Raw genomic sequence first — 17,949 nt, 5'->3', positions numbered from 1 at the left:
CGACGAGCGCCAATAATCTCAGCCCCGATATGTACCGTGACAGTTTTCACAAACGTGGTCATCTTGCTTTCATCTCTTGAATTTACTTGATATTCAGTATAAATTGACTCCAGATAAATGAAAAAAGTAGCCAGAAAGTGAGATAAATCGGGCTGTGAACATGACGGACCAACTATTGGAACAATTTCGGACACAGTTTCAGCATACAATACATTTTAGCACTAACATAAATTTAGAAAATGACTCGTTTACGATATTGGTGACGAGATTTTGCTTTTTGATGACAGTAAACAGTATTTTAAATCTAAAATGTTTCGTTTCTTTTTGTTAAGTAAGAGGAAATGATAGTAAGTATATCCAACGCAACGCTAGTAATCATTTCGTTAGGTGTGAAGAGGCACGCTTCGTAGCACTTGGTAGGAACCTAATCGCCTATCGTGAATGTGTGACAAGAGGCTGGAAACGCCATATTCGTAATGGGGAAGAAACGTGTATTTTTATCGTAACCGGTGGAGTCGATCGGCCTATCTCGAACAAACTCGCCGTGCTTGGCTGTTGAAGAAGTAGTGGATTCGCCTTACTATCATGACAATTTCTGACATTAAGATATAGGGATGATGACGCTGTACCAAGGCTTTGTACATCAATTATCGTTTAATGTAGGGTTTTAGCCAATATATTCCGGAGGTACATTATTTGCTATCCATGGTCAACAAACCGATACCGGTCAGCAAATACGTTATTTGGAACACCGTCAAAACATCGCGACTTCTTAGCGCTTCAACATTATAGTGCATCGACTTTATCATGAACGAACTTACCTGAAAGATGGAAATCTGCCAAATTGAACCATTAAAAATCCTGCGTCATTTTTCAGAGGTGGTTCATCATAATTTAGATTAGTGAGACCATACTCGATCTTAAAAGCTTGGTCTGGATTTTTCTTTTTCAATTTTGGGACAGTTTGGACCAGTCTGTAAATGCCGTTTCCACTGAAACCACCTTCTTTACCATCAAATGTGAGGACAAACTTATCCATCCGGCCAGTCACAGAACATGTTTTAACCGAGTTATAATCGGCTTCACATGAAAAATCTGCCCCTATGCAGGTACTGAAAAAGAAAAAAAAGAGAAACATTTTATCGTTAGACTTTATAGGTATAGAAAGAACTCATGATGGACGTTCGGCCCTGATTTGGTAAAACGATCTAACTTGAAATTTGGACATTTTGAGATAAAATCATATCTTGGGTAATGTGATGGTGCTCTTTCCATTGGTGACATTCTCAAATCACCACCATAATTCATTTTGAAGATAGCAGAACCTATCTTGACACTTTTTGTCATTTTTCGTTTATTTAATATGGTAAAATGAGCTATCTCAAAGTTAGATCATTTTACCGTATTAGCCAAGACCCTCCAGAAAGCGCTAGACAAACCCTAACACACACGGCAAAACAACCTCAAGATAGATCATTTTACCAAATTAATGAGTCTCGCTATGCTTATTTTTGTTACGATGTAAACAATGTAAAAGAATCTAACTTCCTAAAAATGGTTGTTATTTTAAAATTACTCAACCAAACTAGCCACATTTTTGCAAATAATGAGATTTCTATATTTTCTAAGACATTAGATGTGTTTAATAATTTATTTTATTCAAAAAGGAAAACGTCAAGTGTTCAAACTTAAAAGCTTTTTTTCTCAAAACAGTGATTTTTAAGTTAGATCATTTTAACAAATCAGGGCCGCGTTGTATACGCTGGCGAAGTGATGTAATAATTCGATTAACTAGCATACCAATAGGTGAAAACTATTTTGAATACATCGCGCTGTACTACAAGCAGGTATATTGAATACAATACCGGTATTTTCAAAAATACTAATCTTACAGGTGCGAGTGATCAGCATATGGTTCAATGCAGCGATACCACGTGAGCGTACCAGTGCAGCGCGGTATATCCAAAAATTGAACTATGAACTAATTTTGAGGGTTGGTCAATATTTAAAATTTGGTTGATCGGAACATGGTCAAAAGGAGCAACAATGCAACCACGAACTTCTAGGTTTGTAAACAAGCTGTGTGGGCGAACTTTTGACATGCGTGATTTTTTTTTTTTTTTTACAAACACACCGATTGAATAGCTTGGAACTATTTGCTGGCTTTCCTTTAATATAAACCAACGAGTTTCATGATTTTGGTTGGATTTACCACTAAATCCAGCAAGCTAATTAATGCTCTAGGATGTTTTAAATGGAGACGACATTAGGAAATAGACCAAGCGAGATGTCGGTGTTTGTCTTCCGACTTCTTAATGTGTGGTTTGCAATCACCATGGTCGTCATTTGCTTTCAAAAGTCTCTTGGAAATGTGGAGAATTGGGTACATCTCAATTCCAAAAAAAAAATACATTCTACAATATTTCAATGTAAAGGGTTGGACCTGTGATCCAAAAAGGGGGGAATTATTGGCACAAAAATCTTGAAAATATTGGACATGGGGGGGCTGCTGCATGACCTGTGAGGTAAGCTTGAACATGTTTCTTGAACAAGATTCTGGCTATGCAGAGCCGCCGGCATATTTTTTACTACCACATACTGTGCTCATTGCGTAATACAATTTACGATCGTTGCAAGGAACTCTTCTTGCAAAGATGGATCTCATCTCAATCTATTCAATCCTGTGTTTTCTTCTCCCGTGCGATTCCTTTGGACTGGTTCATATTTTTACACCCCGGTTTTACGCCCAACGTGACACCGACCCGGGAGATCAAGCAGGAGGCACACGTGCACACCAACGATTCATCCGGGCGATTCACAGAGTTTGGAATTAGGTCACAGGGGATTAGGGGCTCTATTTGGGCATATACGATCAACACCGGATAGGATCAATCCTTCTGCTGTTCCGCCATATCGGTATAATACGGAATTTACACTTAAATTGGGTGCACTGTATCTTGCTTCTAATCGTTGGCATGGAAAATAAACCCATATTGGTATAGCTTTATAAAGGTAAAGATTGATTCTACTAAATTATGAGGTTTTTTGAAAGAAATATTTTTAATCTTAATTTCAAGACCGTAAACCCAAACTGGGTGCTATATTGCGACTATAATGCGACTAAATTGTACATGTTTAGCCAGCTGGTGAGCACGCATTCCTACACCTGACTAGCAGCCTTTAGTTGGGTCCCCGTCGGCTACAATGCACCCAACATGTGAAATGATTCGGCCTTGGCGGAAATTTTAAACTGCATTGCATCACCCGTTTTACACCTTCCGCGAAAACACAGGTAGACAAAGGAATGATTAAAGTTTACAACACAATACAGTTCCCTTCGGCAAAACACACAGCTTCTACATGGTCTATTCGCTGTTGAAGTGACATAATAATCGGATTAACTACACGCGGTATATATGCATTGAACCATATCATTGTGATCACTCGCACCTGTGCGATAAGTATCTTTGAAAAGAGCGGTATTGTATTCAATCTATGATTGCAGACATACACAGGTGATGAGTGCAACCTGCTTGTAGTGCTTGTACATGAATATCTTGATTATCAGGCTTCAGGAAACCACCGAAAATACAGAAAAAAAACTAAATAAAAATGATCAATAATCATCACTTCTCTGACAAAATGCTAACAATCATAAACGTATAGGCCTATATTTAGATTGGGGGGGCTTTAATACCTTCCAACAAATTATCTATAGAAACATTAGAAATATTTCCAATTCCAGCGTGCAAAATGATCAAACGCTACAAATGGATGTACTTGCGAACAAAAGGACTATGTATGAATAGATGGGACGCGATTACCTGCGGAATTAACTCTATTGTATATATTATTCTATTAACTGTCCTCGTCCTTGCATCTAGCCAATACCAAGATGTATTACTGCTTGAACCCTTTTGTATAGTTTTACAGGATTTTGCGCAGACGCATACTGCAGTTACTGTCCGTTTTCCTATACACAATACACAGTGCTCTCACCATTGACGCGCGACCTTTACAAATAGTGTATGTTAGAAGTATATTGCATTTGCCTAGTTAACATCACTGTGTGAAAAATAACCGGCCAATATTTAAACTATTCTCCAAACTTCTAGCAAATATATTTCTCTATCATGACCTAAAATTACAGCTAGGTTAGATGTTCAGAAGGGGTCGCACTTTCGTAGAATATGAGTGAGGGCAAAGCATAGCTAGCTCATAGCTAGCCAACTCCCCGTGTTAATTGAATGGAGATTTGACCGAAAATATTGAGCTATATTGGTAACGGACCGCTCCGTTCTGAAGGATGCTACAAAAAAAAAACGGTACAAGCTACATTTAAACTATTCTATGAAATTCTAGAAAATATAGTTTTGTAACATGTCCTAAATTTTTAGCTAATTTCGGTTTTGGAGAGGGTCGCACTTTTGTGTTTTAGGAAAGATATGTAAACGACAGATAACACCAAAAATATGAAGAAATTATTTCCAAACCGTGTTAAGTCAACAATCATTATGTTGCTCATTTTCAAGAATGCTGGTTAACAAAAAGCAGGCCATTGTCTCATTTCGTGAACAAAGGTCCACATACCATTGTTTCCTTCCGTTTCCTTTATAATCGGTTACCCAACTGAAGCTATAATACCAGCTTTATTGCGATATCGCACATGTAAAACAGACACATGTGCACAACCAGAGAAGATCCGATTTAATCAGTTGAGCTGTTTCAATGAGTGTTATCTTGGTTTAATAGCTTTTAATGGGGTTTAAGTCCTGCAAAGGTCGAGATGAATTCTACTGTAGACATGACTGCATCATGGGGAACTTTGTGCACGCGAGCGGCGAGGCAAGTTTCTAAACCAGCCTGTCAGAATTTTATTTTCTTGATTTTCTTTAAAATTCGGCCACCATTTGGGTGTAAATTTTACAGGATATTTATCTATATTACACCAAATCTAATTTAAAAAAACTGGATAAATTCGTTGAAATTTAAGCAAGAGAAGAAAAAACAAAAACAAAAAACAAAAAACAAAACAAAAATGCGTTTACATCTCCTAACGGCCATTCTTGGTGTTTGCCATTTAAAATAAAAACGACTTTAGTAAATGTCCTTCACAACCGGCAGGCTGAAATTCTACTACTCAGTAAGGTGTTCGATTTATGGCACCATAAAATAGGTCACTAAGCAAATGTGTCAGACATTATCAACCTTTTTGTTCGTTTTAACATCCTATAAGAAAGTCACACATTTTCAGAAAACAACATCACCGTCATTCCTGTCGTTATTTTAGATTGGCCACAGCGCCGGGGGTGCTAGACTCACGTAAATGGTCCAAAAAACAAGGATAAATGGGTGTTTTTTTAGGCAAGGCAAGTTACGCGAGTGACACATTCAGGGTATAAAAACACTGATTTTCAATAACAAGGGTAGTTTTCTGAAACTGAACAAATTGTTTAGGGTAATTTTTAAAAAAAATTTTACTAGTCAAAAAAGACCCTATTTTATATTAAATTACCTTATTAAGGGCCTAAATTTGCGGGTATAGGGTAAAACTTGTTTAGGGGGATGTTTAAAAAAATTTGGTCACGCAAGCGTACACTGTGCGTATCATACTTATTATTTTCTCATCCAAAAGAATGAGAAAAGTTTAATTTTTTCCATTTAAGCTATTTCTCACCAAAATGTCCGTTTTCGCATCCACAATTTCGTCTAGTGCACTAGAGGAAGTTTTGAATGAGAAAACGGACATTTTGGTGAGAAACGGCCAAAATGAAAATTTAGATATCCCCATTATTTTGGATGAGAAACTTCGTGGTGTGTGTGTCAACCATTATTGTCTTATTAAAACTGGTGAGAATTGGTAATCCCCGCTGAGCTCAATACAAACATTATTATTTTTTCATCCAAAAGAATGAGAAAATTCAAATTCTTTCCATTTTGGCCGTTTCTCACCAAAATATCCGTTTTCTCATCCAAAATTTCGTCTAGTGTATAGTGTATACTTACCATTTATAGGAATTCAATCGATATGCCTGTCCCACGCTGTACGCTCTGTTTTCGTGACGGCAAGGGCAATAACTCTTTTCAATACATTCCTTACCATTCCACAATAAACCTATCATAATAAAAAGAGAAAGTTGCATTTTGTAGTTCCAACAGGTGATTAATCAAAATGATATTTGCTAAGAGGAACACCCCCATTCACTTGCAAAAGTCTGATTTTTTATACGATTATAATTTTAGAACGAACTAAAATACCAGGAATTACAGGAATGCATTCATACCCGAATATATACGTCATTATAATAATCATATAATAACTATGCGTCTATGCATGAATATAAGCGATAATCATAACACATTAAGAATTTCACAGCGGTGAACCATGATTGAATCCCTTTCAACAATGAAAACAAACTAAAAATCGTATAATTCATGTGATTATTTCATGTCAGTGATGTCAGTTAATCATTGTCACTCAGCCTTATAAGATTGATCGGAGGTTTCTCTGTTGAAATCAGCAATAAAACTACAGAATTAAGCAACGATTACGCGATTACGTGTAAGCGATTACACACACGTGCTAACCCCTAGGCGTATGCGAGTTTGCGTGGTTGTTTGGGTTATCGGCTCAGCGATTGATGCTTTCTCCTAGACTCAACTGCCTGCCGCTTTGTTTTAGACGGCAAGGCGGTGTATTTTGCCTTTCAGTATTTACGGCTCGTAACATGTAATATCAGGGGGTGGGTGGGTGGTGGGGGGGGGTTTGGGGTGTCACACAATTCACGGTTTTTGTATTACCAACGCAATCCTATGACGAATTTGGTTGGCTTGCTTATAACAAAGTGAGCAAGGTGTCGACCGCTTCTTACTCGACCCATGTGATTGAGGTCACCGGAAGTGGGTCAACTACTATGATCCCATCAGGCAGCAGTGATTTGACGTGTCAACAGTACGAAGGAATTAAAGCTTGAACTGTATATGATATGAAATACAAGTGAGTATTTGAAGTCACAAAACATGTGACACCCAGCGTGATCTTGCATTTTGGCGCTGTATTTGTCTCTGTGTTTGTATTTCATTTTCTTGTATGAAAAGAATATCAATCTTCACTAATCAGATAATCAGCATGAATTATTGATTTTATAAGTAGGTAAAGAAATGCACACATTATTGAGCACCATTGAGCACCAATGAACCAAAAAGTCTGTATGAGGTCACACTGGAGTTGCACAGACGTGGCTGGAATTTCCGGACAATCACATGGGCAGCCTGATGAGTTTAAGATTGGAAGTTGGTTTACATATAGTTAATTGCCATTTGTATACTCGAGTGTTTATCTTGGTCAATTAACATATCTTTTAAATGCCAATAAATCGTGCTATAGTGTACATCTATTTGTTAGAATTCAATATTTTCTTAATAGAATTCTATCATTCAGACGGCCGGGGTGATGCAGCAGAATTTGACATTCGAGCTTGGCACTTTAGATGCGAAGTTTACACACAATGAATTAAATGGTTACATTGATTTTAAACCAACCAGAGAATGCACTCTACACCACAGATACATTTGTGCTTTAACCCAACATAGAATTCGGGTCAAGCTCTGTCTCTTTTATCCATTATACTATTTAATTTGCAGTGTCGGTCTGTGCACATCAAACTATTTTTCTCCAACCATCTATCCACGACCGTTTACAACGACCTATTTTATCCAGGACACCAATACAGTCTTACCTATCTATACAACCGACGTGCAAAAACAAACTCCCATTCGTAGATTCTACACTTACTACACGCATTTTATGGCAATGAATTCCATTATTCGCTATCGTAGACATGACGTCATATTAGTGACCCCGAGCGTTACCATAGCGACTGGATCACGCTTTCATGCGAACTGCAATGGCGATATCAATGTATGGAATTTATTTATCAATTTTTTAAATTACCAGTCATATTTAAGACCTGAAACCTCATGATTTCACTAGGCAGTGAAACCCATAATAAATGGCTAAAACTTGATTTTCAAACAGCAGAACATCGACGTGTACAGCGTAGATAGCGTTGTTATGCAACCGCTTGATCCATCACTACGGAAGTAGTCGGACTACGACAGCAAATAAAGGACCAGCAGTAGATGTTTATTGTTCTTCATACAAATATATTCATTAGCGATTGTCTCGTTTAATTTTGGTAATTATGGATATTGGAACTTGGTGTATGTAAAGTAATCGTCAAACACGTCCAGTAAATCATTACATATCAATTAAATTTGTAAGCGCTCTTTAGCAAAATCATAGTTCATTGAATTTACACCCGGATGACAGAACAGGCGAAAAAAGTAACTTGTTGCACAATATTTGCAATTTAAAGAGGATTGGCCATTGCTCATTAAAATAAAGCTATAGTATATGGACACTATTTAATGACATGCAAATATTGTAAGTGTATCTTGAGGTTTTGACTTTTAAAACATACATTTTGGTGAAAAATTGTGCGTGAATAGGTTGATTTTAACAGATTTACCACATTTTCCTTGCTATAAACATTGAATTGCTTCATCTTTTGACGTAATGAAAAAACTGGCTTTCTTACGATATTAAAAAAAAAAATCTGATTAGATGAAGAAAACACTTGAGGTTTTGATAAAAACAATCACAGATGATTATTTTGCAGCTAGAAGCGCACACAGCTCTCATGATGTTATGCACTCAGCCGTGTAGATATCTATGAATAATCTCAATCATCAAGGTAGTTGAATAAAGTTAGATTAGGTTATAAATCTTTGCAACTGGACTTACTGTTTTGTTGACTACAGTATCACATCATATCTCTGGCGCTTCATCAGGCATAGTGATGTGAATTGGCTCTGTGTTATTGACCTGTGACGTCACGGTGGTAGGTGTGACGTCACACTGGAGACGCAGGTAGATGCACATTAGTTATTGATAAATCTGACTATGTAAACAAAGCAACGAACGTTTATCAACCACTCAAGAGGGATCCCACTTCTGGTTACAAGAAGTTAGCGATTCCCTCAAAGCTTTGGAAGAATCAGAGGCTATAGATCGTAAATTGTACTACAAACTTAGTCCATCGGAGTCAGTGCCTCGTTTCTACGGCCTACCAAAAATTCATAAACAGAATGTACCTTTGAGACCAATTGTCAGTTGCATATCATCAGTGACTTATAATCTCGCTAGGCACTTGGCTGGTATTATTGGCCCCTTAGTTGCCAAAACTTGTCATCATGTAGTCAATTCTAATAATCTTGTGGACAAATTGAAAGACATAAAGGTTGGATCGGATGCAACTATCGCCTCCTATGCTATTTCGGCCTTGTTCACAAGTTTTCCACCGGAGGGCGCTATAGACGCAGTCAAGGAAGCTTTAAACGCAGATAGTACCCTAGATCAACGCGCACATTTGAACGTGGACTAAATCTGTTCTCTTTTGGAACTGTGTCTCAATACTACTTACTTTGTGTATGAAGGGAAGTATTACAAACAAAATCATGGATGCGCGATGGGGTCACCCGTTTCTCCAATTGTCGCGAACTTGTACATGGAACGCTTCGAACAATCTGCCCTACTCCCTATTCCAGAAAAATACAGCACTAATTTTTTGGGATAAAAAAATATTATCCTGTTTTGTCTAATGAAATATAGCTAAATCCTAATCCTTTAGTTAGTCCTAACTGGCAATAAAAGAAACATTTTAATATTTAGCCAATTTTTGGAATTAAGGGCCAAAAACATGCGTTTTTAGGGTGTTTTTCGTATGCTGTAACAATCAAGCCTAAAGACTTTTACTAAGACTAATTTCAGTTTATGCATTCTAGTTTTTGGAAAAGACATGTTTCATTTTTATAACCAATTATTTAATTATTTTAACACAAAAAAGTGGGACTTAGAGCAAAATTGCAGCATCTACTGTAGATTTTGAATGCTTAGACTTGTTACAAGTCTTTGATTTTTGTGACTCGATTGTCAGAAAACATGCCAAAAATGCATGTTTTTGGATCTTTTTTTCAAGAAATTGGCGAAATAGTAAAATTTTACTTTTATTGCCAGTTAGGACTAACTAAAGGATTAGGATTTAGCTATGTTTTATTTTGCAGAACTTGATCATATTTTTTTAATCCCACAAAATTAGTGCTGTATTTATCTGGAATGGGGAGTAGTACAGTGGTACTCTACCGTCCCATTGGTTCCGTTACACCCTCGTGAAGATCAAAAAGAGTGAACTAGAACCATTTTTGATCACATTAACTCAGTGGACACAAATATCAAGTTTACCCAAGAAGGCACGGATGATAACAAGTTGCCTTTTTTGGACTGTCTGGTCAAAATTCAGGTAGACGGCATTCTTTCAACATCAGTATACCGTAAAGCCACAAATATGGACCGGTATCTTTTGTTTGATACCCATCACCCGCTTATCCACAAACTCGGTGTGCTTAAAACACTCTATCATCGTGCTGGAACCATCCCTTCGACGGAGGAAGCTAAATCGGCTGAACGCGAACGCATAAAGTCAGCCCTAGGTACTTGCGGATACAAGGATTGGACATTCCAAAAAGCCTTGAAACCGCGGAAGGACACTTCTCCACCTACACAAGCTCCCACCACATCTACGAGCACTCGTAATTTTGGCATTACCATTCCGTATGTCTCTGATTTCTCTGAGAAATTAAAGAGGTTTTTTGACAACACCAGATCTCTGTCTCACTAAAACCTTGCAACACACTGAGACAGTTAGTCCACCCTAAGGACAAGACTCCTCAGCGCAAACAAATTAACATCGTTTATGCCATCAATTGCCAGGATACGGACTGTGATTACTATTACATAGGAGAGACTAAACAACCGCTCCATAAGCGGACATATCAACATCGTCGCCCCGGCTCAACAGGGTTAAACGATTCGTCTGTTTATACGCACCTCAAAGCAGCCAAGCATACTTTTGAGGATAAAGACGTTATAGTACTCGACAAAGAACAGAGTTGGTTCGAAAGAGGGGTAAATGAAGCAATATATGTTCGCAGGGAGGAACCAACTTTGAATCGCGGAGGGGGACTACGCCGCCACAACTTGTCGCACAGCTACGTACCAACCATCGGGAAAATTCCTCGGCGACTCCAGTGTGACGTTACACCTACCACCGTGACGTCACAGGTCAATAACACAGAGCCAATTCACATCACTAGGCCTGATGAAGCGTCAAATATATGACTTGATACTGTAGTCAACGAAAAACAGTAAGTCTATGTTATCGCACGAGTTAGGCGCAGCCCAACGAGTGTGATAACACACTTATACATTGGTTACAAACATAATGTACCCCCTCATTATCACTGTAATTGATGTTATGTCTCGAAAATCATAACATTATTCACAGGTGGTCTGATAACACACTTATACATTGGTTACAAACATATATCAACTTGTACCCCTCATTATCACTGTAATTGATGTTATATTCACAGGTGGTCTGACAGTTCTGTGTGTTCCCTGTCGTGTGCTCCCAACGATTATCATTGCTGGAGTGGATGTTATCGCACATATCACGATTATTATCGCTGGAGTGGATGTTATCCCAGATAATGGAACGCAATTGTAGTAGCCATATATAGGCCTTCTCATACATACATGATATCAGATATATTCCCTCAACTTTCAGCACACTCTTTGAGTGAATTTCCTCCGTTCATATCACAAAACACCGCATACCAATGTATAAGGCCAGTTACAAAGATTTATAACCTAATCTAACTTTATTCAACCATGTAGAGTAAACATAGACCGTGTTATCTAAAAGGGACTGTTGCTTGAACACAATTATGTGCTCAGGTGTATCGAGGTGGAAACTGTGTTTAGATGTTTTATAAGAGAATTGTTTTTGTATCCAAACCTTTCCATACGTTACAATATTTGAATATAAAGACTCCAACTGCAGCTTGTATGTGTCGTTGTTGAGAGCCAATATATTGTGGTAAATAAATGAGCAGTATGGCTTCTATTATCACAAATAAACAGATGTTGGCCTTGATTTGTTCACAAGATTGTTGGATAACCTCTTATGTGTCACTTTTGGACGACCATTTTTAGCTAGATTTGTTCACAAGATTGTTGGCTAATATCGACTGAAATTATTGATTGTTTTCCATGTTTGTTTCATATCATTAAAAATTCCGCTTTGATTTGCTTATCAAAGCATGAAGTTTATTTTATGTGTTTTAAATCAATACAGTATAATTATATTTGAATATATTCATCATTACATATACTGATTATTGTATTCATCATCTCAGCATTTATTGTCTAGATATTCCTGTCATTTGACATTAGCTAGTCTTTTCGTAAACAGGCAAACATTTTGTTTACTCTGAACCTTTTTGGAACCTCGTATGTGTCACTTTTGGACGACCTAGAATGTATTTTACATCTAGATTTGTTCACAAGATTGTTGGCTAATAGCAGACTGAATAACCGTTTTTTGTTTGCTCTACACTGAAAGCCAAACTGTCTAGGTGACTCTAAAAGTAGAGTCCAGCCACTCTGCGACTCTATGTCTAAAATGACTCCATATTAGGAGTTATTTGCCTCCCTTGAATAGTCATAAATTTCTTGACTCCGCTGAAGAGTCACTGATGACTCTACAGAGGAGTCATTTGACTCCCAATATAGAGTCATTTTAGACATAGAGTCGCAGAGTGGCTGAACACTGCTCCTAGAGTAGGCCTAACCCTGACTCCATTAATAGAGTCACCCTTATTTCATTACAGAGTCACTCCGACTGTCCGAAAAAAAGACAAAATAATGATACACATAGGTGTACATCAAGATACAAATTAAGTATAGACCTACCGGAATAGGTGACTTTATTCTGAGTTTCACGCCATTAGCGATTGTCAGACGACACGATGGCGAAAATTTGGCTTGACCACCATCCCCTTGGAATGGGATAATATACATTCCATGGTATCTAGAGCCAAGCAATTACAAAATCTGACTCCCTCGAAGAGTCATAAATTCCTTGACTCCGTCGACGACTCTAAATGTAGAGTCAATTGACCCCACAGGTAGAGTCAATTGACTCTCCTGTCATAATCAGGTGACTCCTTTGAAGAGTCAGTGCTAGTTTACTCCACGTATAGAGTCACTTGACTCCATTCCGGTTATCAGTGTATCGTTTTCAATATATTTAATATTTTGTCCTAACCATACTCACCAATCGGAACCTCACACCCGTCAAAGCAAATGCCTTCACATTGCCTTTCCGAATGGTCGCATCTTCTTGGGCACACATTACCGCATTCATTCCATTTCATTCCTTGGTTGCATTTCTGAGCTGTAATATTTGAACAAGAAACAGATGTTGGTCTATAGTTGAGAATGTTTAGCACATTACACATCCTGGAATTCACAAATGGTGGTTGATCAAAGAATTACAGGACTAAGCATTGTTGGTCGAGGCAACCAAAAAGATCGATTTTCATTGTGTAAATCAATTATTAGTGAAAATAACACCTTGATTTTTTGCAAAAGTTTAGCCTACAAATCATATACTTTGAAAACGTGTTTAATTTATTGTCGTTAATGAGTTTTGTACGTTTTACAAAGGTGATGTGGTTTCAGCATTTGCAAAATAACTCAAGAACCACAGGACCTACAAAAGTATATCTGTGATATTTGATTCATTCTACACGCTCGCTATAAAATGACCATGCAATTTTTGCCAAAGCTCACTACCATTCGCGGGATACTGCGAACGATACTGCGAATCGCAACAGTTGAAAATATGGTATCAGTTCTCGACTATGAAATCTGAAACGTGTAAGGTTTTTGGGACATATTAAAGCTTTTCTTTTTTTCTTTTCACTTTTTGAAATAAATAATTCTTCCTGGAATTATTGAGGCATTGTTTGGATGTTTGTCACGCATTGTGGTGAACATAAAATTTCAAGATATCAACCAAAACAAAATCAAACTAGTTATGTTAATACAAAACAAACAAGACGGCTACCAGCAAGCAAATATCCAAGCATGTCAGTAACATTACCGTTGTCCCCTGTATCTTTACCCCTAGTTCACGAGTGTCATTAAATGCATTTTCTTGAGTTAATAGTGTCACAAGGAATATTACTATCGAGTTTGAGCTCAATCCCAGGATATCAGTAATTTGACCTTTGACCGGTATACCTTGACCCCCCTTTTTTGCGTTTAGTGTCACAATGGTCACGATGGCTATTATTATCGAGCTAGTTTAAGCCCAATAAAAGCATGTCGGTGATTTAATCTTTGACCTCTATAACGTGACCCCTGGGTCACGGATGGGGTCAACTGTACTTGTTTTGTGTTTAAGATGTCACAAGGATTATTCCTGGTGAATTCCACCCCAATCGAAGCTTCTTTGTAGATTTTGACCTTTGACCCACGGGGGTCGAGACTATCATATTCCTCCCCTACCATTAACGTTGCATCACTGCGGCAATAACGGGTCCTATCCGTTTCGCATAGGTCGAGATACATCAAATTTGGCTATATTTACAGCATTTTTTGAGTGTCAGAAATGACCTTAGATGAACTTTGACCCCAAATATGTGACCCCCCAGTAAACACCCGTCAATTGCCATGCATATGTGCAAGTTACATCACCTACAACCAATGAAATTATTAGTTGGCACACCTTGACCAAATGTTGGAACTCTTCATTGCCGCTCTGATAGTTCAGTGAAATTAGTATAACTATGTTTGATAAGAAGTATATGCCTTCTCCTCTCCCCTTCCCTCCTCCATTCTCCCTCAATCAATGTTGGGGAGACTGGAGAGCCCGATGGAAAAAGTGCTTTCATCAACATTGAACTGGGGGAGAGGGGTGACGATTTACGTTTAGTATGCCAGAGTGTGCCAACATTAATTTCCTTGATGGTAGCTATTTCACACATAGCAGATATGATTTAACCGGATATCTGTGAATGCCCTATAGATACTGCATAAAGTTGAGTCACATGACTTAACATTGTCATCACCGTATGTTGTTTGTAAAAGAAGATTTTTTAAAAGCGAAATCACGTTTTTGACCATTGTAACTACAGTCTTTCCGCATAGAAGTACAAAGTAAATAGACCTCGGAAACTGGAGGTATGATAATAATTATGAGTTTTAAAATATTAGACTTGACTACGTCTCGTCCAATATTTTAAAATTCATATCTCGACCAATTAATGTTAGTATTGGGTTCAAACCATCCAATTTTATATCAAACTTGGTCACAAGGATAAGCGTGGTATAATGACCAATTTTGTGCCAAATGTCACGCAAGGGCCACATAGAAAACAGAAACGTGATTTCAGCTTAAAATCAAAGCACAGAGCTTGGATTTTTACATATGCATTGACTTTCGTTGTTAAATAAAAGTTAAACTACTGGAATCAAAGATCGTTTAGGGGTTACTTCCGGTTATTCACGAAATACTTTCAAAATGCTACTTCTTGTTACAATTAAGGAATATAGAGTTGGGACTTGCACATATGTAGTGACCTTAGCTGATATACTAATATTGTTATCCAGTTTGTGGTTAAATATCATTTAGGGGTAACTTCCGGTCATTCACCGAATACCTTATATATTGCTCATTTTGCCACAAATTAAAAAGTACAGAGTTGCAACTTGTGTACGCGTTATCTGATGCGCAAAAGTTAATATTCAAATTAGGGGTCAAAGGTCTGCAAACATTTGACATGCATTTAAGAGTGCGATATCAACACTATGACGCATTATTTCGAATGTATAGACTTAAAGACATTTCTTACCACATCTACCGCCAACTCTCCATATTAAGCCTTTAGCAAATCCACGTTGAGCGCAGCGACGGGCGAATTCTGTCAATGATCTACAGATGCATATGTTTTTATCTTCAAATTCACAAGACGCTACGTCATACTGACACATTCGTCGAAAACTGTTAAAACGAATAAACATGTTCATTTAACAATTAATCCAAATCAGACAAAAAATCACATGTACCTTTGCAAGAGAGACTCGTCAAAAATACAAAAATACAACGTTCTAAAAAAACCGAAAATCGCATAATAATTTATATTTTGGTCTAACATAATGATTAAAACAATTGGTTTAGACAAAAATAAAATATAATTATCTTAAATGATTTCGTACATACTTTCTTTATTAACATCGTAAGGACATCATGCAACATATCATGCTTATAATAGTTACAGTACTAAAATTTAGTCGCTGCTTGCCACAGCTAGGTGTGTATCATTTTCATTCGAATCATTTCATATTAATCACACGTTATACCAACTTTTACCTATCCACGTCAATTGTTGATTCATGGCGACATTGCTCAAACTCAGGTGCATCAATAGCGGTACACTCCATGTGATCCCTGACCTCGCTGAGTGGATTTGTTACATTTTTTGGCAAATCTTTACATTTGCTCGTGAATAACGTCTGTGGGGAAAAATACATCCATAGAGATAATTCGTCTCCATACGTAATAAGTGCTTGTACGAGCACATCCAAAAAAAAAGGGGGGTGTAAAATTCACCGGTTGACATTCTTGTTGATATCAAAATGATTAGTTGGTGTAAATATGTGAAATATTGTAAGATAATAGTATTTTCAGTACCTGTTAACGAAACAGGACTGGACTTTTAAAGGATTGACCACTCTCAAACCCTCTTCTTTTCGGTCTAATAATACGGCCGTATCGCATAGTGACGTATTCAACATATTAAAATTTTTAAAGAAAATTGAAACATTAGTTTGTTATGTTCTACTCTATATATTCACCAAAAACCATGTCTCAAAGCGGCTTAATTAGTAAGATTCAATTATGTCTTATTTGTAAAACCTTGAAACGTATACCGTAGAATTCCGTCTAGAAGCATATATGCCTCTAAACGAGGGTTTTTTTAACGAAAGATATGAAAGGCCAATACCCTTCTCAAAAGCATTGCAATAGATTGGTCTTACAAATATACATGTTATTTGGAGTTTGAACAACTATATTACTGATACAATTGGTACATGTTTCATGAAAATTGGAGCAACTTTAATGTTTTCTTTCATGTAAGTTTTGTTTTTGTTTTCCAGCAGGCACCAAAAATTGACTCCTGCATTAAAACGCGAGATACCAATGTTAATTTTTACCACACACCAGACGTATGTGCCAGTGGCACAGGGGTTCAACAAAGAATAGATTTGGAGGAGATTTCCCTTGCTGACATTGGCATGTGAAAATATGATCAGGAAATAAAAATCATAACCAGCGATACTGGGCATTCGCGGGTAAAATAAATTTGCCTGATGTTGCCTAGAAACATTGTCAGATTTTGATCATGCGGACGCATGATTAACAGTATGACATATTAACAGTATTACAGTTTAGTACGTCACAGATAGTTTAAATTATATCACTCATACATAAATTCTAGACAGTTCATTGGTTGATTACCATTTGCCATTTTTACCATCACCCACTCCGTGTGATAGTCTTTACCATCATGTGCTTTGCCGTAGTGCGCCTGCGCCAAGCCGTGCGCTGACTCTTGGACTCGCCGATTTAGTTATGGGGTGGGTCCCAAAATGTGAAGTATATCACCGCAAAACATGGTGTTATGTTGATGAAAAAATGTATTTCCTACCTTAAATAGTATTTTAGTAATAGAATTTATGCATGAGTAATATAAAACAAATATTAACTGTCTTAAATTCGTGTAATGGTCGAAATATAATCACTCGGTGAAAGATGTATTGTTCCATTCAACTCGTCGTTCCGGCTCGTGGAATGGAACAATCCATCTTTCACCTCGTGATTATATTTCGACCATCACACTCATAGACAGTTAATATTTGTATACTATAATTTTGTCTATTATGATGTAAAATGCAAGTAATGTTTTGCTATTCAACTA

The 17,949-nt window shown here is 37.3% G+C and overlaps 1 protein-coding gene across 1 annotated transcript in view; it reads right to left on the bottom strand.

The window, feature by feature from the left end:
• Positions 1 to 17,949, bottom strand: part of LOC140150210 (uncharacterized) — a 186,253-nt gene that overhangs the window by 96,698 nt on the left and 71,606 nt on the right. Inside the window, exons 9-13 of the mRNA XM_072172216.1 lie at positions 16,341 to 16,483; positions 15,823 to 15,971; positions 13,239 to 13,358; positions 6,007 to 6,115; positions 822 to 1,112 (exon numbers count right to left, since the gene is read on the bottom strand). Coding sequence (XP_072028317.1) covers positions 822 to 1,112; positions 6,007 to 6,115; positions 13,239 to 13,358; positions 15,823 to 15,971; positions 16,341 to 16,483 — 812 coding nt within the window. The remainder of the gene's footprint in view (positions 1 to 821; positions 1,113 to 6,006; positions 6,116 to 13,238; positions 13,359 to 15,822; positions 15,972 to 16,340; positions 16,484 to 17,949) is intronic.

This window comes from Amphiura filiformis, chromosome 4 (assembly GCF_039555335.1).
Source record: "Amphiura filiformis chromosome 4, Afil_fr2py, whole genome shotgun sequence".
Lineage (NCBI taxonomy): Eukaryota > Metazoa > Echinodermata > Ophiuroidea > Amphilepidida > Amphiuridae > Amphiura > Amphiura filiformis.
Note: the sequence above shows the minus strand (reverse complement) of the source record. Positions and strands in the feature narration are given on the sequence as shown.